General features: G+C 33.2%; 1 protein-coding gene and 1 long non-coding RNA gene across 34 annotated transcripts in view; both read right to left on the bottom strand.

Annotated features, from left to right (window-relative positions):
* nfixb (nuclear factor I/Xb) overlaps positions 1–26,282 on the bottom strand; it is a 332,632-nt gene that overhangs the window by 247,389 nt on the left and 58,961 nt on the right. For 17 of the 33 annotated variants that reach the window (XM_087243273.1, NM_001443185.1, NM_001443186.1 and 14 more), the window contains 1 exon segment: positions 23,571–23,654. In XM_087243273.1, coding sequence (XP_087099399.1) covers positions 23,571–23,654 — 84 coding nt within the window. 33 annotated transcript variants of the gene reach the window in all.
* LOC147845546 (uncharacterized) lies at positions 5,288–7,973 on the bottom strand. The gene is made up of 2 exons (XR_015480514.1): positions 5,948–7,973; positions 5,288–5,753 (listed from the first exon to the last, which is right to left on the bottom strand). It is a non-coding gene; the product is annotated as an uncharacterized LOC147845546 (long non-coding RNA).

The following is a 26,282-nucleotide window of genomic DNA, read 5'->3' as shown; positions in this document are numbered from 1 at the left end:
TCAGTTTTCTATTGGTTGATTTGGTGACGACAAAACTAAAAACCTAACAGGCTAAAAAATATATATAATAATAAAATTCAACTGATCAGCAAAAACATTTTTCCTTAGATTTATGACCATCCATATTCATCAACAGTGCTTAAAATGAAGTAAACAGAAACGACCTCAAATATTTAAAGGGATAGTTCACCCCAAAATGAAAATTTGCTCACTCTGAAGTGGTTCCAAACCTTTGAGTGTCTTTCTTCGGTTGAAAACAGAAGATATTTTGAAAAAAGTTAAAACCGGACATCCATTCATTCCTTTTTTTCCCCGGCTTAATCAGGGGTTGCCACAAAGGAAAGAACCGCCAACTTATGCAGCATATGTTTAGAACAAAGAATTACAATTATCTGACTTTCTTCTACAAGACAAATATGCTTTGTATCAGGTTACATTGCTCAGCATAGACAGAGTACACCCCATTATGAAAATAATTAATTTTATCCATTTCCCAGTAAATATAGGTGTATTTGGGAGCAACAAGATTTATTAAATAGATAGATTTTTTATATAATATTTTAGTCATTAAACATATTTAGAAATTGAAAGATGCAATTAAATTCAAGCTAAATATCACAACTACAGTGATAAAATAAAAACTTCCAGGCCAAACCAAAACAAACTGATACGACCCTTACTTAAATATAACTCGTGATCCTAAGACAACGTAACATAAATAAACAACAGCCACAGTGCTGTTGATGAATGAAGGAAACTGATCAGCAAAAACGTTTTTCCTTAGATTTATGACCATCCATATTCATCAACAGTGCTCAAAAATGAAGTCAAAGTAAACACAAACGACCTCAAATATTTGAAGGCATAGTTCACCTCATAAGGTAGATTTGCTCACTCTCAAGTGGTTCCAAACCTTTATAATAATAATAATAATAATTCCTTACATTTATATAGCGCTTTTCTGGGCACTCAAAGCGCTTTACACAGTGGGGGGAATCTCCTCATCTACCACCAGTGTGCAGCATCCACCTGGATGACGCGACGGCAGCCATTTTGCGCCAGACCGCACACCACACACCAGCTGATTGGTGGAGAGGAGACAGTGATGCAGCCAATTGAATATGGGGATGGTTAGGAGGCCATGATGGACAAAGGCCAGTGGGCAGATTTGGCCAGGATGCCGGGGTTAAACCCCTACTCTTTTCGAAGGACATCCTGGGATTTTTAACGACCACAGAGAGTCGGGACCTCGGTTTAACGTCTCATCCGAAAGACGGATGAGTGACTTTATGAGTGTCTTTCTTCTGTTGAACACAAAAGAAGACATTTTGAAGAAAGCTAAAATCTGACATGCATTCATTCTTTTCTTTTTTTTTTCCCTTTATTAATCTGGGGTCACCACAACGGAATAAACCACCAACTTTAACACAGCGGATTGCTCTCCAGCTATTCCCAGTACTGGGAATAACCTGATACCCATGGCAGGAAAAACAAATACTATGGAGGTCAATGGTTACAGGTTTCCAGCATTCTTCAAAATATCTTCTTTTGTGTTCAACAGAAGAAACAGGCTTGGAACCAGTGAAGTGAAGATAAAATGATGACAGAATTTTCATTTTTGGATGAACTACCCCTTTAAGGACCCAAATATTAAGTTAAATATAAAGAGCAAAAAGTTATGCACATATCAAATGTGCTTAACAAGCTGATAAACAAATAAAATATAAATACTGATAGAGTGTCAAATGTAAAAGGAGATTTGATATACCGGTTAGGCACTGGTACACACTGGACTTATACAGTGCTGCTCAGCATGTACGAGTACAGCCCATTATGAAAATTAAGATTTTTGTTAATTTCTCTGTGAATAAATATTGGTGCATTTGAACAAAACAGAATTATTAAATGGATATATTTATTAAAACAATATTTTAGTCACCAAACATATTTAGAAATGGAAAGATAATACAATTAAATTCAAGAAAAATATTGCAAAAAAATGTAAAAAGTTGTGTTATTTTTAAAAATTTGATTTAATATTTTTCCCTAACATTAATTTGGCTACAAATTTTTGAATCATTATTGCAAGTTATTTTGTTAGATAAGCTCTAGATTTGGCTTTAGTACTGACTAATGTATATGCACAAATCTAATAGTGTAAAGCTTCCTATAGAAAATATTAATTTAAATGAGAGATGTGTACTCGTATATGCTGAGCACTGTATATTGCCTGTTTATTGGTACTTATGACGTATGATCTTATTCTACAATCCTAATTCTTAATAGCGAGAATTGTACCTTAAGTGGGACATTATACTTAAATATTTGAAACAAACTGCCACCTTAATATTGTTAGTGAGAACGAATCAATCTAAATCTATGTACTGTGGAAAATATACAAAGTAAAATGTATATTAAGTCATAGATTAGAAGAGGGTTTCAACCATCAAAATAATAAAGTTGTGATACTTTTTATTATTATTATTAAACTTTGTGTATTTGAATCTCTCTTATTTATTTTATTTATTTAGCTAGCCTTGTGTTTTATGTGCAAAAACAAACCGATGAGGTCAATTGTAAACGTTTAGAAACTAGTCACAAAAACCCATATCCAAGGACTGCTATTGTAAAAAAAGGATGAAGATTTGCAAAGATATACAGGTAGGGCAGTGGTACACACTAGACTTATTAATTGGCTGGTTATTGGTACTTATAAAGAATGATCTTATTCTACAATCCTTATTGTTAATGGCGAGAATTGCACCTTGAGAAGTGGGACAATTTACTTGAATATCTGAAATAAACAAACTGCCACTTCAAAATTGTTAGTAGGAACATGTTAATCTAAATATATCGTCACCTTGGAGTTAGAAGGTTCTATCTGCTTTCTAAATGATTTTGAGATATTGAGCTTCAAAGCTTTTGCATTCCATATAGCAAACAGTATGAGTGTAACATGATTTTTATTGAAAAAAGTCTTAAAATGTAAACAACTTATAAAAAAAAAATCTCATAATGTAAATACGTTGTCATTTAATAAGAATGTCAATAACTCAATTTTGACAAATGTAGATAGAATCTTATTATTCTAAGGCGACAATATGTAATGTAGAAAATATACAGGGTTTCTGCAGGTTTCATCAAGTCCAAATTTAAGACTTTTAAAGACGCTTTTAAGACCAATTAAACTTTAGACTAAAATGAATGAATGAAATTTACAGGACTAAACACTAATGATTATTTCCAATGGCCCGGTTTGCTACTAAAAAAAGCAGATGTAATTATTTTTAGTGACATACTTTAATATGTCAAATTACGAAAATTGTATGGCACTATTTTTCATCATAATATTACTTTCTTTTTTTTCTGTTTCAAAAATATCAAAAATATATATTTGTTGGCTTTTGGTCCAAATTGATTGAATATAACTTCCATTCAACCTAAAGCGTATCTGTTATAAAACCTTAAGTTTCATGCATATTTATAAATATTACGTCTACTCCTCCTTTCTGCAAATAGTTTTTGTATGAATGGAAGATAATGTAAAGGGATAAATTGCTCTGTTATTATCACGAGGAACTGTGCAATTGTTTTTAGTTTCCTTTCCCTGATTTTATTAATCTGGATTGTTGGTGATTGGATGAGTGTCTACCCGATTGGGTAGTTTTAGGGGAATATTAAGATCTGTTAAAATGATTTAAGACACACAACATAATATTTCAGTGAACTGAAGACTTTAAGGCCTAAAATTTAGTTTTTAAAATGTAAGACTTTTTAGGACCCCGCGGACACCCTGTACATAAAGTAAAATACATCAAGTATACATATCAGAAGTTTAATGGACTCTATCACTCACGTTTTTAGACAGAAAAGAGAAGATTTAAACAAGACTAACCTTAAAATCAGCATCTTAAAATCAATCTAAATGACCTGTGTGCTATATTTGGAGTCTTCCGAAGTTACACAGCTTTTTATTCCAAACCAAATGAAATATAAACGTAGATGCCTTTATTTGACTTTCATCATAGCTACTAAATCTGATCTGAATATTTAGATTTGCACAGCAGATTTTCATAAGAATCTGTTCCCAGCCAGTTTTCTTCATCCATTACATGGTTTTTATACAAATCAATGTTATACTTAGACTTTATTAATATTATTTGTATTACTTTTGCCAGTTTCCAATGTTTTCCTCGTTCTGAAAGAGCAAAAACAATCAGCTCAACTTCTTCCCAGTAGATGTTAAGTCATTCAGGTTTGGAACAACATGAAAAAACGACTTAATTTACAAATATTATAATATAGAAACTTAGCAAACGATTAGAGCAGGCGAATGTTTGAGAGCAGAAAGACTGTAGGTGCACCTCGGGGAAATAACTGCGATATGATCCCGCAGTCTCTGAACAGCGCTATGGAATGTCTTTGTTTGTGGTCTTTTATTATTGTTGACCGTGCGGCGGGTGAACGGCAGCTTTGACAGTCGGCTACGGGACACGGCTGACGCCCCGTGAGAATGAATAAGTAAAAGGAACAGAGTGTCCCTGTGCCCGTCTGGCATTGTAAGCTTGGCTCTCTCCGTCTCTGTGTTCGACTCGACGCCACTGGACACCGGCAAACCGGGGGACTCTGGTTTCAGCGGCACAGGACTGCACAATACCGTCACGGCCCTCTGAAGTGAAACACAAGATCAACTGGTTGTACTGTACACTCCGGCTGACGATTTCAACATCTTTGATCATTCCACCGCTAACAAGCAGGACAGACGAGGAAAAATGATTCTGTCTATCTATAATAATACATCAAATAATATTTCTATAGTTTTATATAGGACTGCACAATATTGGAAAAATCTAACATTGCGATATATATTTTTATGTGAAACAAATTTCACCTGATGACTTAGGCCCAATCCCAATTCTACTTTTGTACCCCTACCCCTTAGTCCTTACATCCGAGGGTTAAGAGGAAGGGCTTTAAAATATACCCCTAAGAATTGGGACAACACTACAGCACCTGCACACGTCATCATATGTCCTCGCGATTTCTTACTTCATATGAGATCAGACGATCGCGACTGCTGTAGTGATTTCAGTTGTGTTATTTTTTGGTATTTATTTTCAGGAAATCACTGAAGCCATATATTATGTTGTGTTACCCTTTGGTTTTGAGTGTGATCCTGAAAAATCTTCTTTCGAGGGGCTACTTACCCCTTCCCCTTAGCCCTACGCATTCAACTAAAGAGAATTGGGACACCCCTACCCCTTGGCGAAGTCAAATTGTGTGTGTGTGTGTGTGTGTGTGTGTGTGTGTGTGTGTTTGGTTAGTTGATTGATTCAATTATAAAGTGCAAGTGAAGTATTATGTATATGCCCAACAGAGCCTAGTTCCTCTTGAGGATTTTTTCCCCATCACTTTGTGAACAATTGGTGAAGTGTTTTGTTTTGTTTTGTTTTTTCCTCGCCACTGTCACCACCGGCGTGCTTGGATTGGGACATGTGGAGCTGCGCTTCGTTGGATTTGCTCTTCAGTGTTTGAACTTTCAGTAATGAAACTTAAACCACACTGAACTGAACTAAACTAAACTACAACTCTGAAATCTGGACTTTACTAGAACCATGTTAAGCTGCTTTGACAATCGACATTGTGAAAAGCGATATATAAATAAACATGCTGTTGTTGTTGTTGTATTATATCTGATTTACAGGAATATTCTGTCAATTTTGTGAGGTTTATTATTAGTTTTTGGTTGAAAACTTTTTTTTTTTTTTTGTATTTTGACCCATAAAATGATTCCTAATTATTTTTTTATTTAAACGTATTGATCATCAGATTTTTTTGTGATTGGTTGGTTGATTGATTTGATTATAAAGTGCACAAGTATTATTTCTGATTTACAGGCATATTCTGTCTATTTTGTGAGTTTTATTATTGGTTTTTGGTTGAAAACTTTTTTTGTTGTTGTTTGACCCATAAAAGGGTTTTAATTAAACACGCCTACCCCTTGGCGAAACGAGGGGTAGGGGTAAGGGGAAGGGCTAAGGAGTAGAATTGGGATTGGGTCTTAATGTCTCTATTTGGAATCTAAGAAGCAATTTATTAGACTTTTGGGGTCCCCCTGACACATTTTCATTGTTATCTGTGCTACTTGCTGTGCATTTCTCTATTTGCATGTGTTGTGAAGACATTCATGCATGTGTTTAGTCAATGACTGATGAATTTATGTTTATTATTTGCATCTCCATAAAATGTAATAAACAATCTATAAATGTTTTGGAGTCCCCTGACACATTTTCATTGTGGTCTGTGCTATTTGCAGGGCATTTCTGTATTTGCATGGGTTGTGAGTATTTTCATGTGCATGTTTAGTCAATGACTGATGAATTGATGTTTACTGTTTGCATTTTCATAAAATCTAAAAAACAATCGATCAACTTTTTGGGGTCCCCCGACACATTTTTATTTTGGTCTGTGCTGTTTGCAGGGTATGTCTGTATTTGCATGTGTTGAGTATTTTTATGCATAACTATCTTGAGGCTGTTATTGCTGCCAAAGGTGCATCAACAAAATATTGAGCAAAGGCTGTAAATACTTCTGTACATATGATTTTTCAGCATTTTTATTTTGAATAAATTTGTAAAAATTTCAAAAAATCTTTTTTCACATTGTCATATGGGGAATTCTGTGTAGAATTTTGAGGAAATAAAGGAATTTAATTCATTTTGGAATAAGGCTGGAACATAAAAAAAATGTGGAAAAAGTGAAGCACTATGAATACTTACTGGATGCACTGTACATTAAAAAAATTAATAAGAAAATATTTTTCTAAAATGTTTTAAAAACTTAATTTTAATTACATATATGGACTGCTAAGCACTTAATTTGAACAATTTTAAAGTCCATTTTCTCAATCTTTTTTATTTTTTTGTAATCCTCAGATTTCAGTTATTCAAATAGTTGAATCTCATTAAAATATTGTCACATCTAAAAAAATACTTCAATGAAAATATTATTTATTTTAATTTCTGATGCTATTTAAATCTCGATTTCTAACAAACTACTGTTTTTTGCACCAGGGTTACATTTAAAGCATGAAGGATCAAGATCAATAAAATATTAGACCCTTTTAAACAATCCGAGTGCAGACAAATTAATTATTTTAATTCTTTATACTGTACGTTGACTTTTATACAACAAGAAGTTTTTCAACATTAAAAACAGCATAAAAACTTAGTATGATAACTAATTCTTTTATATATTTCATAAGTACAAGTGAGGGCATCATTTTAACGTAATTGTATCAGTCATGCATTTTATTATCATCACAGAAGTCATCTGAAATGTTCAAGCAGACACTTTACCTGTATTGAATATGCTTTCTACGAATATAATAACTTTTGGGACATCTTGTCATATAAGTGTGCTTCTCTCTATTCAAACAGCGTCTTTAGTGACTTCCACAAAAAAAGTGAAGAAAGAAGCAGAATGTACCGGACAAGCAGCCACAAACCACGGTCCTGCAAAACTCCCTAATCCTGTGCTAAAACCACTTAAGCTTTAGAATTAGGGGAGAAAAAAGAAGGACAAGCGAAGAAAGAATTCCAGCTTAAAGACACAGTTGCATGCGAGTGAATCGGAAAAGTGAAAGATGATGATGAAAGTCTTAAAGTCTGAAATATCAAAAGTAGCGTGTTGATTCAGACTGCGGCTCCATCAGATTTTAATCCCGAGAGCAGCTGTTCCAACTCATTTTCCAGGCCCGGGGAGCGAGCTAAACCCAGCCAATCTAGAGCGAGTCTAGAGTGACTAAGTCAGGTTTGAGAAAGTTAAGCTTGTCATGGCTGGACGGCCTCATCCATCTCAGACCAGATTTTTATTTTTTTTTATTTGGCTGAATATGCACAGATGTCCTTCGCTACTGATTAAAGTTTTGTGAAGCGAGATGCGCGAGGTTTCTCATCAGCTCCGCGACATTCAGATCCAGTCACCGTACGATGTGCAACGCTTCGAAAACTGGCTGCGAATCAATTCCTTTAGGATTCACGCAAGTTTCACCTGCTAGTCAAGCTGGTGTTCTGGTGTTTCTTTTTTTCTCAAATCCTAGTGAGGAAAAATATTCATATATTAATTTGATTAAGTTAAGTTAATCAAGTTATTCTGGTTATTTAGGAATGGCTAAATTTGGGAATGATTACATTTTTATCACGATTTGACAACCACAAAAATGTTAATAAAGTGTAATAATAATAGTGTAATAAAATATATATTTATAAACTTAAGCATATATAGGCATATATGAGCCTAGACAAAAACTAAAAAAAAAATAAAATAAAAAAAACCTTACATTGCATTGATTGGCAATAGCCAAAAATACGTTTTATACACTGTAAAACCCAACAGTCAACTTTAACTTAAATAGAGTGAGTTTACAGTACTTATATAGTTGAGTTTTTTGTTTTTACTCAAATGGTTTGTAGCAATCGGTTTCCTCAAAGGGTTTGAGTTGCCTTAACTGGGTTTTACAGTACTCCGTTGGTTTGAGTTATTATTGATTGATTTATTGGGTTTTACTGTGCTCAAAATGCTTCGTTTACTCAAATTGATTAAGTTCACAGAGCTCATTAGGAACTTAAATGGTTTGTTGCAATCGGTTACCTCAAACGGTTTGAGTTACCTTAACTTTTTGGGTTTTAGAGTGTGGGTCAAAATTAAAAAATTTTAATGGCAAAAATAATTATAATATTAAGCAAATATCATTTTCTATGGATTTAGTTATTTTTTCAAATAATGATAATTTATTAATTTAATGAATTTAAGTTTATTTTTAACTTTAGGTTATTTAGGAATGCCTAAACACGGGAATTTTTTTGGTTTAATTAATTTTCATTTTTTTAAACAAAGAATTTATTTTTTTTTTTTTACGTATTGATCAGTAGATTTGTGTGTGTGTGTGTGTGTGTTTGGTTAGTTGATTGATTCAATTATAAAGTGCAAGTGAAGTATTATGTATATGCCCAACAGAGCCTAGTTCCTCTTGAGGATTTTTTTCCCCATCACTTTGTCAATTGGTGAAGTGTTTTTGTTTTGTTTTTTCCTCGCCACTGTCACCACCGGCATGCTTGGATTGGGACATGAGGAGCTGCGCTTCGGTGGATTTGCTCTTCAGTGTTTGAACTTTCAGTAATGAAACTTAAACCACACTGAACTGAACTAAACTAAACTACAACTCTGAAATCTGGACTTTACTAGAACCATGTTAAGCTGCTTTGACAATCGACATTGTGAAAAGCGAAATATAAATAAACATGCTGTTGTTGTTGTTGTATTATATCTGATTTACAGGAATATTCTGTCCATTTTGTGAGGTTTATTATTAGTTTTTGGTTGAAAACTTTTTTTTTTGTAGTTTGACCCATAAAATGATTCCTATTTATTTTTTTATTTTTTTATTTAAACGTATTGATCATCAGATTTTTTTTGTGATTGGTTGGTTGATTGATTTGATTATAAAGTGGACAAGTATTATTTCTGATTTACAGGCATACTCTGTCTATTTTGTGAGTTTTATTATTGGTTTTTGGTTGAAAAAAAATTTTTTTGTTTGACCCATAAAAGGGTTTTAATTAATATAATTTTTATTTAAACATATTGATCATTAGATTTTTTTATTTTTTTTGTGATTGGTTGGTTGATTTGATTATAAAGTGCACAAGTATTATATCTGATTTACAAGCATATTCTGTCCATTTTGTGATTTATTATTGGTTTTTGGTTGAAAACTTATTTTTTGTTGTTTGACCCAAAAAAGGATTTTTTTTTATTGTTTAAATGTATTGATCATTAGATTTTATGTGATTGGTTGGTTGATTGATTCAAAGTGCATGTGAAGTATTATATCTGATACACAGGCATATTCTGTGCATTTTGTGAGCATTATTAAGTGCTTAGCACAGAAAAACCAAGTTCCAAAATCTATACACATTTAAAATAAAGACTTTAAATGGTTTTTATTAGTTATTGACTACATGATTTACATATTTTATGCTGAAATGCAGAATATTTTAAATTAGGCTGACTTGGTGTGCACTAAAAACGTTTAATTATTGGTATAATTATTATTGTCATTTCCAAAAACTGCTTTGAAATTTAACAAAAATAGTAAAAGAATTAACTGAAATACCCTAAATACATTAAATAACTACAAACTTAATTTAATTTCATGTATTTACACTGTATCTAAAACATTTCAGACATATACTCTTGCCCGAGGTTGAATGTTTCCGAATACAGATATTAAAATATCAACACGCATGTTAATGACGGAGTGTGAGCTGGGCTTAAAAAAAGGCAGGTGTGACCCTGCAGCTGTATGTGATAATCTCTCTCTCTCTAACACACACACACACACTCTCTCTCTCTCTCTCTCTCTTTAATTATACAAAACACAAGTACATAATTAGATATAATTTTTGATGTCGGCCCTCATTTCTGGGCACAAAGCAAATCAATTTAATTCAAAACGACCTTCAATGGTCAGTAACATTTCTTTGGTGAATAAGAGGAAACTCATTCAGTGGCATTATAGTCATTTGAATAAAAGTGTAACAGCACACACAACTGCTTTCTGGAAACTTTTACGCAGTAAAATATAAATATGCATTAATATGGAAAGCATTTTGCCACAGATAAATCCCTTTTAAACAAATTAACATTTTTGTCCAGCATATGTTTATATATATCATAAAAATGCATTGTTAAAGTTTGATACAAAGGTATTTATATATATATATATATATATATATATATATATATATATATATATATATATATATATATATATATATATATATATAATTATAATGAAGTGTTTAATTCACTTTGCTTATGAGGCTGGTGAATAATCATTTGGCATCGATTCAATATCGATAACTACACTATAAAAAATATAGAAACAATTAGTTATCACAGCATATATTTTTAATTCATTGTAACTTATTAAACTAAGTTAATCATGTTCTAACTTAAATTTACATGGTACACAAGCTATTTTAAGTCAGTTTAACATAATATAGGTTAAATGAATTAGATCAATGGTTATTCTGATTCAGCTTAAAAATTTAAGGTAACCAGAATTTTTTTTTTACAATGTAAACTGTAAATAAATGACGAAAAGTCAGGAAAACAAACTGTTTTATGTTGCTTTATCTTATTTTAATATGTTAATCAGGTTTTAATTAAACGTGTTAAGTTATATAAAGTTTAACTTAATATTTTTATTCAGTTTAATTGGCGCAAGTTGAGATGACTAGAAAAGTTATATTGATTCAATTTAAAATTTGAAGGCATCGATATTTTTGCTTACAGTGTAGATATTACAATCTGGTATGGTACTGAATCCAAAATTATGACATTAAGCCATCCTAAATTAGCATCAATTCAATCATACACTTAAAAAAAATATATGATCAATTAGTCCTGACGGTATATATATATATATATACATACATATACACACACACAAGCTCAAATGACTCATAAGGTTAATTTGATTCAGGTTAAAAAATTAAGGAAACCAGGAATTTTTTTGACGGAAGTATGAAGAAGTATGACGAAAAGTCAGGACAGCAAATATTTATATTATTGATACATATTTAAATAAGTTAATCAGGTTTCAACTCAATATATTAGGTTATACAAACTTTAACCTAATATTTTAGTCAGTTTGATTGACGCAAGTTGAGATGACTAGAAAATTTCATTTGATTCAACTGAAAATTTGAAGGCACCAAAAATGTTTTGTTTACAATAGATATTACATTCAGGTATAGTATCGAATCCAAAATTATGGCATCAACCATCCCTAATTCGCATCAATTCAATCATATAAAGATTTTGAACAATTTCCATTAAGGCTGCATGATAGAAAAAACTGACATTGCAATATTTTGTATTCACTGCGATATATATTGAATAGCTAATAACTTGAAAAGCTTGTAAAGAATTCATAATTTTAAATCGATTGGGATGATTGTGTAAAGGAATAAACTATAATTTAATAAATGACAAGTGAAATACAACAGATAAAATATGCAGAAAAAAACAATGATTTAGGATTTTCTGGTGAGTCAAACAGTAATTAGAAGCAGAAATTATATAATTGCCATATAATTATAATAATAACACTATTGTTTTAATTGAGTAAATGATTATATAATCTACAATTCATCTTTAAACTACAAACGTTTCATTTATTGTGCCCATATTTGCTTCAAATTCTTACAGTCAGGCTTTAAAAACACATACAAATAATAAACTTTGACTGAACGATTAAAATATGAAATTACTCCACTACATGTTGTTAACTGTGATGTCTGGTCAACTACATTGCAGATACCTGCAATCCGACTACAGCGGGCTCTATATTGCGATATTGATGCTGGAACGATATATTGTGCAGACCGACATCTATACTGATCTACAACTCACTATACGAGTGCATTTCTGGAAAATATCCTCACATTCACCAGCAAGCTTCAGTTCCTTTTTTATTTACATTTAAAGCCCTCAATGAGCCTCCAGACCTGCTTTAATCATGAACAACCTTCAAACAAGCTGAAATGTAAATCTATTCATGAGAAACGAACCTCGAGTGCAACGGTGAAGACCTGCTTTCTCTCGGTCTCTCTTCCCTCATATCCGAAAAGCTGCTTAAATTGGCTAAAACACTGATGCAAATGCAAAGCTAATATTACTGCATATTCTATGTACAGATAGATAGATAGATAGATAGATAGATAGATGGATAGATGGATAGATGGATAGATGGATAGATAGATAGATAGATAGATAGATAGATAGATAGATAGATAGATAGATAGATAGATAGATAGATAGATAGATAGATAGACTAAAGTCATCCAATAAATAAATCATTTGGCACATTTGCTTTTCTAGTTGCGACTGACCCACTGCCGTTGTTTTCTCTGGAGCCGACGCAGGTATGATTCAGTGCAATCTAAACAGGAAAATATGGAGATTTCAGACCCAAGAGATAAATCTGTTGCAGTCTGCTTAGTAAAAAGCCACCTACACTACACTTACAGTAATCTGCGAACGTCATGTCGGACATAGACTGCCTGTACTGTACATAAACGCTACAAAGAATTCTTCATAAAAACGCCACTTTATGAAGAAGCATTTTTTTCAAACTCAACATGTCTATTAAATCACAGAATAAATCCTTGTTCAAATTGCACCACTTTAATCAATTAGGGAACACGGCTGCGCACAGTAACTATTGTATTTTAAATGGGAAACAGGCCGGCGCTTGCATGCCCCAAAGAAAAACAAACGCTGCCTGGATCTGCAAGCATGTGGTGGGGGCATGGAAGTAAAATTGTTTTAATAGAACCACTGTAAAACTCGGGAATGAATTACACATGACACACGCAGAGCAAGCCAAACTGTCCGCCATGGCAGAAATATAAACAACCGCACCATATGACAGAGAGACTTGAGCAGGGAAAACGTTGTGTGTTATAAGGCAGCCATAATTCTGAAGACAAAGAATCGGTAGAAAAAAATGAGGGAAAATAGCTGTCAGCTCTGCTCTGTGATGTACGATTGTGAGTTTAGACACAGACATAATGAATGAGAATGTCTGTTTGCTTCAAACGTGATTGAAATGATAAATCTGCAAACACCTGGTTTAAAAGCTGTCGTGTTTATCAGGAAAAAAGTTTTACTGTAAAAAATAGAATTTTTTAATTATTATATATAGGGCTCAGCATAATTGAGTACACCCCATTTTGAATATTAATATTTGTACCCATTTCTCAGTGAATATAGGAGTATTTGGGTGCATTTAAACAAAACAGATTTATTAAGCAGGTATATTTGTTAAGATAATATTTAAGTCACCAAAATTGAATTTTATTAAATTTATTTTGCTTCTCTTGATTTTTCCTCAGTTTTTAAATTTGTATTTATATTTTTATATAACATAAATTTGGGTGTAATAGTTTTTAGACCGTTATTGTAAGTTATTTTGTTAGATAAGCTCCACATTTGGCTTCAGTACTGACTAATCTAATGTATATGTGCAAATATTGTATAGCTTCCTATTAAAAATATGCATTTTAAAGGTTTGTGAGGGGTGTATATATGCTGCACACTGTACATGGCTTAAGGGTAAGCTATATGAACACAAAACCTCGAATATTAATGTTATTTCATTGCAAACACATTTTTCAAACTGTGTAAAAATGTGCATTGAACTTTTTTTAAGTGCATAAAAATGACCTTGTTAAAGCTGCCTGCAGCTCATAATATGGCAAAATGATCTTTACACATTAAATAAAAATAAAGATTAACACAGAAATGCATTATTACATTGCAAAATGTTCAGTTTAAGTCTAAAAACTGCATAAACTAACAATTTACTGGTCTTAGCACGAATTAACTGTAGTTGGAAATAATTCTGAAGATTTTAAAGGTAAATCAGGAATTGTTATTTTACACCGGGTGCATTTGAGTGCAAGTACAACTTTAAAAAACGTCTCCAGCAATATTTTCCCAATGTCATATAAATACACGTTTAAAAGCAAAGCCGCATACTAGTCGACACAAGCATTCACTTAGGCTGGCAAACGTAAGTTTTTGGTGCAAAGCTGGCGACCTTTGACATTTCTCCAAAAGAAAAAAAAAATCAAGTTCAACTCTTTCAGCAACAACGCCAAACGCAGGACTTTCCAAAACCCGCGCGCGTCTTCCAATCTCTCCAAGTGCAGCGCGGGACCGAGCGAAACAGGCGCTTAACTCGCAGTTAAAAAGTCTAGTTACACATGCACTCCTCCTCCTCCTCTTATATTAAACAGATTCCAAACGAAGCGCCATTTTCTGCCCAAACCACGCGCGCTGAAAACGCGTAAAGAAGGTCAGCTGGAGACGTGCCACCAAACGCGCGCTCTAGTAGCCTACAACTCCAGCAGCCCCGAAGCCGCGGGGAACCGCTGAGAGACCGACAGACAGACAAACAGCACTGCAAATCAATCAAGCAGAAGAAGAAGGAATGCGTTACCTGTGTGAGGCAGTATGGAGAGTACATGCTTATATGTGAGATGCGTTACTGAAGCGGGATGGAAGTGGCATTGCCGTCCCGCGCTCGCTCACTGCACGCTGCTGTAACTCCGCCTAAAGCGGCTGAAAGTGAAAGCTTGCACAAAGTTTTGCGAAGAGAAAAACTTTCTCTCCCTCCCTCTACCACGGGTCGTCTCCCTCTCTCTCTTCTTCTCTCTCTCTCTCTCTCTCTCCGATTGACTAAACAAGCGTCTTATCAGCCTGACCGACACGAGTCTCGGTGAGATTTGAGTGTTAAAGCATGTGTGGAAGCTGCGTGAAGTCTGGAAGGTAAGATTTTCATAGCTCAGCATAGTGAAAAGTAAAGTAAAATAACGAGTAAGTTCAAGTCCTGTAAAACTACAGCTACAGTAGCAGGGGTTGTCTTCAGAACTTCAGACAAACATTCGAAAGGATTTTAGGAATACGTTAAGAACAAACATTCTTTTAGTGACGTTGATAGAACGTTCTTTCAGTTACTTTCAATCATTTCTCACACACATCATTACAATACACATTATAAGCACCATTTTACCCAAACAAATGTTTTAATTGAGATTCGACGTTTTAAAACGTTGCTAAAATACTTGTACCTTAATGTATTCTAATATTCATTAGCAAAATATTTTGCATAAATAATAATTTTTAACCATGTTTTTAAAAAGTAAAGATATTGTGAAATAACGTGTTTTATGTGTTTTAATGAAAGCAACAGTACAAAAAGGACCCTCCACATCACAAGCTAAGTAAACTCATTCACTCATTCAAGATAGATTTTTAGGAATACGTTGACCACAAACTATCTTTTAGTAACGTTGATAGAACGTTGTTTCAAAGTTACTTTGAATCATTTCTCACAAACATTATTACAAAACACATTAAATTCACCAATTTATTTCCCTCAAAAAAAGTTAACTGATTTGACATTTTAAAACGTTTCTACAGTACTTGTACCATAATGTTAATTCTAATATTCATTACCAAAACACGTTTGCATATTTAAGAATTTAAATTTGTTTTAAAAAGTAATGATATTGTGAAAAATGTTTTAATGAAAACATTACCAAAATAGTTGTTTTTTTTTAAATGACAAATCATTCTCACTTTTTACATTAGCTGTTATAATGTGTAATGAATAGGCATGGATGATAACCAGGTTTACTACGGTTTTGAAAAGTCAAGATTTTAAAACCATTAAAAAAATTCTATAATACCGTTCCTGAGGTATACTTTTTATTTTTCGACAACAGTAAAATAAATAAATAAATAAACTGTTTTTTTTTTGTTTTTTTTTTTGTATTTTAGGGCAACCATAGAAAAGGACCCTCCACATCACAAGCTACCATGATTCAGGAAACATCTGAAAAACAAATCTCTTATAAACCAACATCCAGCATGCTGTAGAGCTGAACAGTGCAGTGGCTCACTTTAGATCCAGAAAAGAGAGATATCTAAAGATGCCTTTTCAAGTTGAAAAGAAAAAAAATCTGTGTTTTTAAATGCTTATTTAAATGATTTAGCCTGACATTTGTTTCAAAATATTTTAAACGTTGAAAATATATACCATGTTTAAAGGGGGAAACGTTTGTTTTTTATTCAGACATTTAATAAGAATATATTTTAGAGCAGTAATTACAATACCGTGATATCAAACTGTGATATTTTTACCTGAGGTTATCATTTCGTCAGAATCTCGGCCCATGCCTAATCATGAATTTATTTTCATTTAAATAATATTTAATATATATGGAATTCGTATTTAAATGCAAACAGTACAATGCTAAGTATGACCCAGATGGTTATGGCATTTCTAGTATAATATTGATGTAAATAAACTGATCTGTTAAGTGTCATCTTACAGTATATAAAAAAAGGAAAAATAAATGACAAAACAAAATGTGCAATTATGAGAACTTTTTTTTTATCCTGATCCTAATTGTATTATCCTAATTAAAACAACATTAGCTAATATGTGTGCATTAGGTATTTTCTTTCTTTACCTAAAAACAAATATACTTTCTGCTGCATGCACAGTATACGTCTTAAATTATATTTGTAAAATATGAATACATTTAATAAGGCTGTTATAGTCCTCTTCAGTTCTCTATTCTTGTATATTTGTTGGGCCTTTGCAATTGCACTCAGATGTACTTCAAAAACACAACCTTTATATACAAATAAGAGATGAATTACACTAAAATGTACATTTACTCACTATTTACCCACCCTCACAAAGTTTCAAACCATTATGTTTTTCATTATTCTGTTGAACACAAAAAAAGATATTTTGAAAAAGGTTGGAAACCTGTAACCATTGACTTTCATATTATTTGTTTTTCCTATTATGCAGGTCAATGGTTACAGGTTTTCAACATTTTTCTAAATATCTTCTTTTGCGTTCAACAGAAGAATACACGTTAATTAATTAATTTATTTATTTATCAGGATCTCCATTAGCCACTGACAAGGTACTGTAGTAGCTATTCTTCTTCCTAAAATTGCATTAATCTATAACAACAAAGACCAATACAAAACATAAAAACCCAAAATTCAAACATAACATCCAGATCAACAATCCACTTTATATTGTGCCATTAAATATTTCTTTAACTATTTTTAAACCTCATTTTTCTTGTTACAAGGCATGTAAGGTCTGACAGCAATTCATTCCATGCTTTCATTCCTCTATACATTAATTAACTAGATGCTCATAATGGTTTGAAACAAGTAAAGGTGAGTAAATCACGACAAAATTGTAAGTTTTCCCTTTACAAAGTGAAAAAAGTTTAATTAAGTTAATAAATGCTTAAAAATATATATCTGTGTCCGGAAATGAGTGTCAAATACAAAAGTACTATACGCTGTACTCAGTATCATATTCATATCTCGTAAAAAAAGATGTGCGCAAAATCACCTGGATTACACACACACACACACACACACACACACACACACACACACACACACTTGTCTTTCCCCCTCCCTCCCAAACTTCAAAATGAATGTGCCTTGCAAAATACATGAAAGGAGTGAACATTAAGGAAAGAGCAGTATAAAGTTCTGGAGCGCGTCCCTGGGTGGGGATTTTTGGTGGGGGTGAAGTCATTGAGCAGAACCGGAGCTGAAGGCTGGATGTGCCACCGGAGGCCTGGAGATTTATGAGGCCCTGCTGCCGGTGCAGTTCCACCGCAAGCCACTGCAGGGGAAACAAAGACAGAACTCGGCACTGTGTGGCCAATTACAGCCCTCTGCCAAAACAACCCGAGATAGAGAGTGAGAGAGAGAGAGAGAGAGTGTGTGCTGTACGCCGCTTCAGGCCCACCACACAGCAAACACATTCACCTGCGGGAGTCACCAGTCACCTCACGTCACCTCTGACCTGCTGTGTGTCCAAGCACATGCTACACATTTTACAGTAACATTTGTAGATTTCTGTAAGGCAAAGCTTTCCAAACTTTTCAACCCACGACCCCCAAGATAACAATGCCAGTGACTTGCGACCCCCAGTTTTCTCTGAGGTGGTTATAAATATATAAATCTTGCACACAACGGCGCTCGCATACCAAGAGGCCCAAGTCTATTCATCGTTTAATTTTGGAGAACGCCACATGAAGACTATCCTCCATGTTCAGTTGTGGCCTGTATTTATTTTTGATGTACGTGAGTACCGTAAAGGTGTCAGAAAGCAAAACCTGGTGCCATAAAATCAATGTGCTGCATCTGACACTATTGCTGTGTTTTTAATATAATGTAATCACCTCCTGCATGTTGTCCCAACACAAATCCATTGTGTGGAACCCAGCATTTCTACGGTGTGTGGGTTTTAGTGATTGCTGTTTTTTAGAGTTTGACATGTTTGTGATGTTTGCAGTAGGGCCTTTACAATATATCATTTTTTTTTTGCATCACAAAGTGCACACCTGCAATAGTCGTATCGCAGGATGTATAGGAATATAGTTTACCAGGCATTACTATTCTGAACAAGTGATTTGTGGTGTAACTGCAAACTGTAAACAAATTGACAGGCCTTTATATTTAATTGTTTCTGTACTTTGTGCATTACCATTTTATTGTATTCTTTGTGTTCAACCCCAACCATTGAGTTAAAAAAAAGTGTCCTTTAAATTTAATTGAAAGAAAAAATGTTGGGTTTGTTCAAATGTTGACTAAATATTGTATTTCTTGAGTAATTTATTGTAATTTAATATTAAAAATAGCTATTTAAGCCACTGGGTAAAATTGTATTCACATTCGCCTATTATGTTCAATCTGTATTCACACAGCATATATATATATGATTTGATAAGTACATCAAAATTGTAATTTAACAAAAACTTTTTGACTAAGTGGTGAATTTGTACGATCTTATTTGTACATTTTAGTATGATTTGCTCATCGCCCAATGACAGGTGGTTTTAGGGGACACACCTCCTTTTAAAAATCTTACATTTTCGTACAACTGAAATCATATGAATTTTACTGAAGTTTTAGTAATTTGAAACAATAAATTGTTTTAGAATTTATATATATATATAAAACTAGGAATGTAAAAATGTAAAAAGATCTGCCGGTTTATTACCAGGTTTTTGAAGCATCATTAAACCACAGCCAGTCATCGTATTTCTTCATAGTCTTAAAACTATTAATAAAAGACCCTTTTTCAAAATTTTTGACATCAAAAGTTTTGTAGGAATGATCAAGTTTCAATAATGAAATTCATAAACACAAATAAATGGGCAAAAAAACATGTTTTTCTTTAACAGTGTGACTATACATAAAGTAGGTATGTTTCCTTGTGATATTGGGCTGGAAAAGCTTCATATAACGTAAATACAAAATGTGAACTACTGCCTTAAAAATGTCCTTTGGTAGTGTGGTAATTTCAGTTGTCAATATCTAAAAGTGAAAAAATTACCTCTAATTTACAATATTTTAGGAGACCCTTAAGAGAAATAAAACAAATAGAAATTTTACCTAACAAATAAGCAACCTGATATATCCGTTACATATCAGAGAAACTCAGAAATATTGAGTGGTTTCAATGTTTTTCCTATACTGTAGCTGTATATTTTACTAAAAAAAAATAGAATCTGACATATAAACAAAACAGAAGGTGCCAGATTAAACATTGTTAGGATTAAGTCATATTGTGCTAATCTCCCAAAATATCCATATTCATCTGTATATTTTCAAGCATTTAGGAGTTCACAGCGGGCACCCTGACATTTTAGGATAAATAAATAAATAGTTAATACTCCAAGTACCCTGGCACTTTAGGATAAATACATAAATAAATAAATAAATAAATACATGCATACAAACTGAAAATCTGGAATCTGAGGGTTCAAAAAAATAAATAAAATATAAATAATGTTTACTGTTGTTAAAAAATGAGTAGTACTTACTAGTATAATATATTCAAATAAACACGCAAAATTGACATAATTTTAAAATGCAGTACAGCAGTCCTGTGAAGTGCTTTGAAACGTGCATTTTTATTCGATGTAACTCAAAGAGAGGGTGGGACATAGTGTAGCTCCTCCCCGTTTACAAAAACAGCCAATAGCAATTTGTTAAAACAGTTATAAAACCATTGATCCATTTATTAAGTGACACACTACAAGTTTTTCATGTTTAAATCAGTTTTAGATCTTCTAAACGCGAATTGTGTCGCTGATTTGGAGCACACTAGCTTATAGATATCTTTAAAACTAACAATACGTATACCAACATTAAAAATTCATGCAAATTCCCAAATGGTTTTAGTCTTTTTGGAAGTACAGAAGACAGGTGGATTGAAGGGGAAGGGAATTTCCTGAGCTTTCTGCCCTGATTTGTAGTAAAATGCCACAAACGCAGCTGAAAGCGCTGCAGCGGTAAGAGCAGAGGAGTGACGTGATAACTCATGTACCACCTCTCAAGATGTGCCCCACATTTAGTGGTTTGAGTGGGTACGAGACTAAACTAACACATGACACACGACCACACCAGTAAATCAAGAGCTGCTGGATCTTTTGCAGTGAGCACAACTACATCTTTATCTGCTGTGTGCTGTACATGGGAGCTGAATACTGGACATTTATTTGTGCAGTTTAAATAGAAAACAGTAAAACTTGACTTTGGCATGGTGTGGGAGTCAAGGTTTACCTACTGCATGCTTATTTTGTTAGTCTCTATATGTTAAATGTAGACAAGTGCAGCAGTTCTCATCTGGTTTTAAAGGCACAGATGTGAAGAATAGTGAAAAGGGTTGTGCTGCTAAATACAGTAGTTTTATGGGAAATGTGATGTTAAATAAATAAAAAAATGTGATGTACGCTAACATTTCTTGTTAATTTAACTTAAATAAATAAATAAATAAATAAATAAATAAATAAAAAAAAAATAAGAACAAACAATCGGTTGACTATAAATACTAAAAACAATTTAAGACCACACTGTAAAAAAACTTCTATGACAGAGCCATGATTACAAATGTTTTTGTTACTATCTTATATTTGAATTAGTTAATCAGGTTTAAACTACATTTAAGTCATGCAAAGTTTACCTTAATATATTTTAGTCAATTGGATTTATATACGTTGAGATGACTAGAAAATTTCATTTGATAAAAAAATAAATAAAAATTAGGGCAACAAGATTTTTGTTTTAAGTGCATTTTAGGATAAATAAATAAATAAATAAATAAATAATACTTCTGGCACTCTGACATTTTAGAATGGATAAATAAATAAATAAATAAATGATAAAACCCCTGGCACCCCGGCAATTAAGGATAAATAAATAAATAAGACAAATAAATAAATAAAAAATAATAATAAATTAATATATAAATTAAAACTCCTGGTACCCTGGAATTTAAGGATAAATAAAAAAAATTATAATAATATAAAATAAATAAAAACTTAAAAAAATTATACATTAAAAATAAAAATAAATACATTAAAAAATAATAAATAAAGAGTTAATACTCCTAGCACACTGGCATTTTAGAATAAATGAAAAAATAAATAAATAATACTCCTAGCACCCTGGCATTTTAGAATAAATAAATAAAACCTCTGTCCCCCTGGCATTTAAGGATAAATAAATAAATAGTTAATACTCCTAGCATTTTAGGATAAATAAATACATAAATAAATAAATAAATAAATAAATAAATAAATAAATAGTTAGTTAATACTCCTAGCATCCTGGCATTTTAGGATAAATAAATAAATAAATAATTTTCCTGGCACCCTGGTAATTTAGGTTAAATAAATAAATAATACACTTGAAAAATAATGTTTGATGTTTGTTTAAACTACTTATTTAAAATGAGCTGAAACAATTAATCAACAATAATCAACAATATTTGATTTAGCAAATAGTAATAACAGATATGATTTAAAACGTCATGATTGCTTAAAGATCATGTGACATTGAAGACGAGTAATAATGCAAAATAATCAGCTTTGCATCACAGGAAATACATTAGAAAAAAAACATTTATACTAATATTTGTATTTTAATCTAATATTTTAATCATTTTTTATTTATTTATTTATTTTTTTTTAAAAAAAAGGGTTAAAAAATCATACATTTCAAACGTTTGAGTGTGCAATAAACTTAAAAGACTTTTAAATATTAATTATTTTTTAGTATACTGCTGTTTTCTTTTGATCAACCAGACATCATGTCCGATCATCTAGCTATTTTTCTATTTTTCAAGAAATAAGAACTTCTCCTGGTATCTCCACAAAATTTCAAAAGAAAAACCTACTGCTGTAAAAACACAGCCAGGCCCTCCTTTTCCTCTAAATTACCCTGCCGGACGATACAGTCTGACACATTCCTGATATCCAGCACAGCTATATTTCACACCTCAACCCACCCTACTGCACTTTCAGCCAATCGCGTCTCCTCATTTTCCCTCCATTTCTACAAGCGCCTGCTCACTGAGACTCTGGAGAAACCCAGCTCTCCTTTTTTCCCCAATGCGTTGGCAAAAGCGATCCGCTGGAAACGAGGACTAGAAAAGCGGCTCCCAGCTCATTAACAGTCTCATTTTCAGTCATCCACAGACTCCCCTTCCCATCTCTCCATCTCCGTCCCGCCCTTCTGTTTTTATGACCATTTTATTTCACTCCCATCGCTGTAAATCCAGCGCGCTCGCCGGGTGGAATTTTAAAAGCTGCTCTCCTTTCTGTATTTTTTTTCCTCTCTTTCTTTCTGCGCCCTCCCTTCCTCGCAGTCTTGCCCTCATGTACACTTCTCATTTTATAGAAGTATGCTTGTTATAATTTTCATTTCCCACAAGAAAACAGCTCTCCGGTAGAGTTATGAGGCTTACTTTTCTGCACATGTTGCTGTGTTTTACTGCACATGGAAATAATGATCAAGGTTATATTTTGCAGTGTTTTTTCTTGACTGTGTAACATCAGTAATGATGCTAAAGGAATGATTAGGAGACGTACCCTGTAGGAATCAGACACGACGAAGCACTCTGGTATCCCAGGACCTCTGGAAGGGTCTTCATTCACCAGAAACGGTTCGGTGGCCTAAAACAGATCATAACAGTCATTAGTATTATCATCCTCACTGTGCTGGTTATGGCTTTTATTATTCATCTATTTAAGAGTTGCTGAATGGTTCTTTAAAGGTTCGGAGAGCTCTTTGTCATAAAATTGGTTCTTCAGATTGTGGTTTTGGCTTTGGCTAGGATACATACGGTTGAAGTCAGAATTATTAGCCCCCCTGTTTATTTTTTCCCCCAATTTCTGTTTAACGGAGAGAACATTTCTTCAGCACATTTCTAAACATAACAGTTTTAATTACTCATTTCTAATAACTGATTGATTTTATCTTTGCCATGATGACAGTAAATAATATTTAACTAATAGGCAGGTTAGGGTAATTAGGCAAGTTGTATAACGATGATTTGTTCTGTAGACTATCGAAAAAAATAGCTTAAAGGGGCTAATAATTTTGTCCTTAAAATGTTTTTTAAAAAATTAAGAACAGCTTTTATTCTAGCCAAAATAAAACAAATAAGACTTTCTCCAGAAGAAAAAATATTATCAGACATACTGTGAAAATTTCCTTGCCATTTGGGAAAAATTAAAAATATTAAAAAATTCAAAGGGGGGCTAATAACCCCGACTTCAACCGTAAGTCATATAAATCATATAAGCTTTATAAAGATGTAAAAGAAGCTCTTTATTGACCTTATTCTTCACGCATGAGTAGGCGCAGCCATCTGTCTTATTCACTTCTATTAATTTTTAGAGGTTAAAGTTTGTTCTTGAATTTGCAAACTGATATTTTCTTATTATATTATTCTGCTTTGTCTGTATATTTTGTACACACTTGTTTGTAGAGCAAGACCGTTTTCTGATGTTTAGTATCTCTACTCATTTCTTCCATAAGCAACTAATTTGGAAGTTCTAAAATCGCAAAAAACGATTGCATATCCGCATTTTAGAATAAGGTCAATAGGATGTAAAGGATGTTCAGTGACATCACACTTTAAGAATTTTCAAATTTAGACATTTTACTTATTATTTTCTATATTTATAAAAAAGCAGATGTTGGGGTAAAAAAGTGACACGACACCACAGACTAGCCCAGAATGGGAAAATTTCAAATTTATTTCAATTATTGCTAAATTCCAAGAAAAAACAAACAGAAACAATTTTAAGTAAATAAAAAAGAAGTAATGAACTTATTGCTATTATAGTGACCAAAATTATCAACCTAGATTAAAATGTCCAAAAATAAATCACACCGTTAAAAACTCTACACTATTAGTTATTTGAGTTTATTAGTGTTATTCGACACACCTGTTATATATTAAAAATGGAATCAGATAATGTTTAAATTAATTACATTTAAAAAAAAATGAAGACATTATCCTAAATGTCACCCACTTATTTACAGAATTTCCTGTTAATTCCTAAAACAATAAATACATAAATATATAAATCTATAATTATAAAGGCATCCACTGTGTAAAATATATGCTGGAAAAGTTCAGTGAAAAGACCAATGGGCATACTCCAAAATGACGCCCAATACTCCAAAATGTTTAGCGAAAAGACCAATGGGTGTACTCTATGCTATCTGAACAGTGCCCAGGCCCGTTTCCCAGATCGTTTGAGAAGTGTGAGTGCTCTGAATCAGGCTCAGGCATGATTCACTTGGCCAGCCCTGGCCCGGTTGAAAGAGGTGTGATAGAACCGTGGTTCACTTGGGCGGTACGCTTGTATAGTGTGTGCAAAGCGTGCCTGATACCGAAACTGAAGACAAGACGTGACTTTTAAGGGACTGTTTCATATGTGTTTATTAATCATAATGAACGCAAACTGTTATAGATTATTTAAGACGCAAACCCCTCACTGCATGACTGCTGCACCTTCAGCAAACCTCCTAATTCCAGCAGCAGTGGATGATCTGTTCGGCGAAATATTTGACAGTGTGTCACTGCATCCCAAATGACTAAAACAAAATAACTAAATAAATCTCTACTGTGCTGAGCGAAAGCACTTACTGAACAGCGCAGCATTGATGACATAAGCTTGCCCAGGCCCGGATGTAATGTGAGTGCGGGCTGTCGGAGGAGACGGGAGAGGGGACAAGTGTGCTTCGGCCTGGTTCAAGGCAACCACAGTGTGAGTACGCCCTAAAACACCATCCTCCCCTCTATATTTGTGTAGAACTGTATCTGAAGTCCCCCCCTCACTCACTAAGCCCTACATTAGTGCACTATTATAGTCGAACAAAAACTCATTCAGCAAGCTAACTCTAACAGTGCATTATGGGCATTGTCTAGCTGTTACCCGTACACTGACAGCATACAATCATTTCAAAAACGTTCCAAGAATTAGATGCTTTGTTTCCAGTGAGAAACTTGTTCATGCTTTTATCAGCAGCAGGGTGGATTACTGTAATGGACTCCTCAATGACCTTCCTAAAAAGAAAGCCAGAACGTTGCAGCTCATCTAGAACGCTGCTGCCAGGATTCTGACCAGAATCGGAAAATCAGAGCACATCACACCTGTCCTCAGGTCTTTACACTGGCCCCCTAGTCACATTCAGAATAGATTTTCAAGTATTACTTGTCTGTAAATTACTAGATGGCCCAGGGTTACAGAAATGCTCACTGAATACAAACCTAACAGACCACTCAG

This window comes from Danio rerio, chromosome 3 (genome assembly GCF_052040795.2).
Source record: "Danio rerio strain M-AB ecotype USA chromosome 3, GRCz13ab, whole genome shotgun sequence".
NCBI lineage: Eukaryota > Metazoa > Chordata > Actinopteri > Cypriniformes > Danionidae > Danio > Danio rerio.
This window is presented reverse-complemented; position numbering and strand designations above follow the sequence as displayed.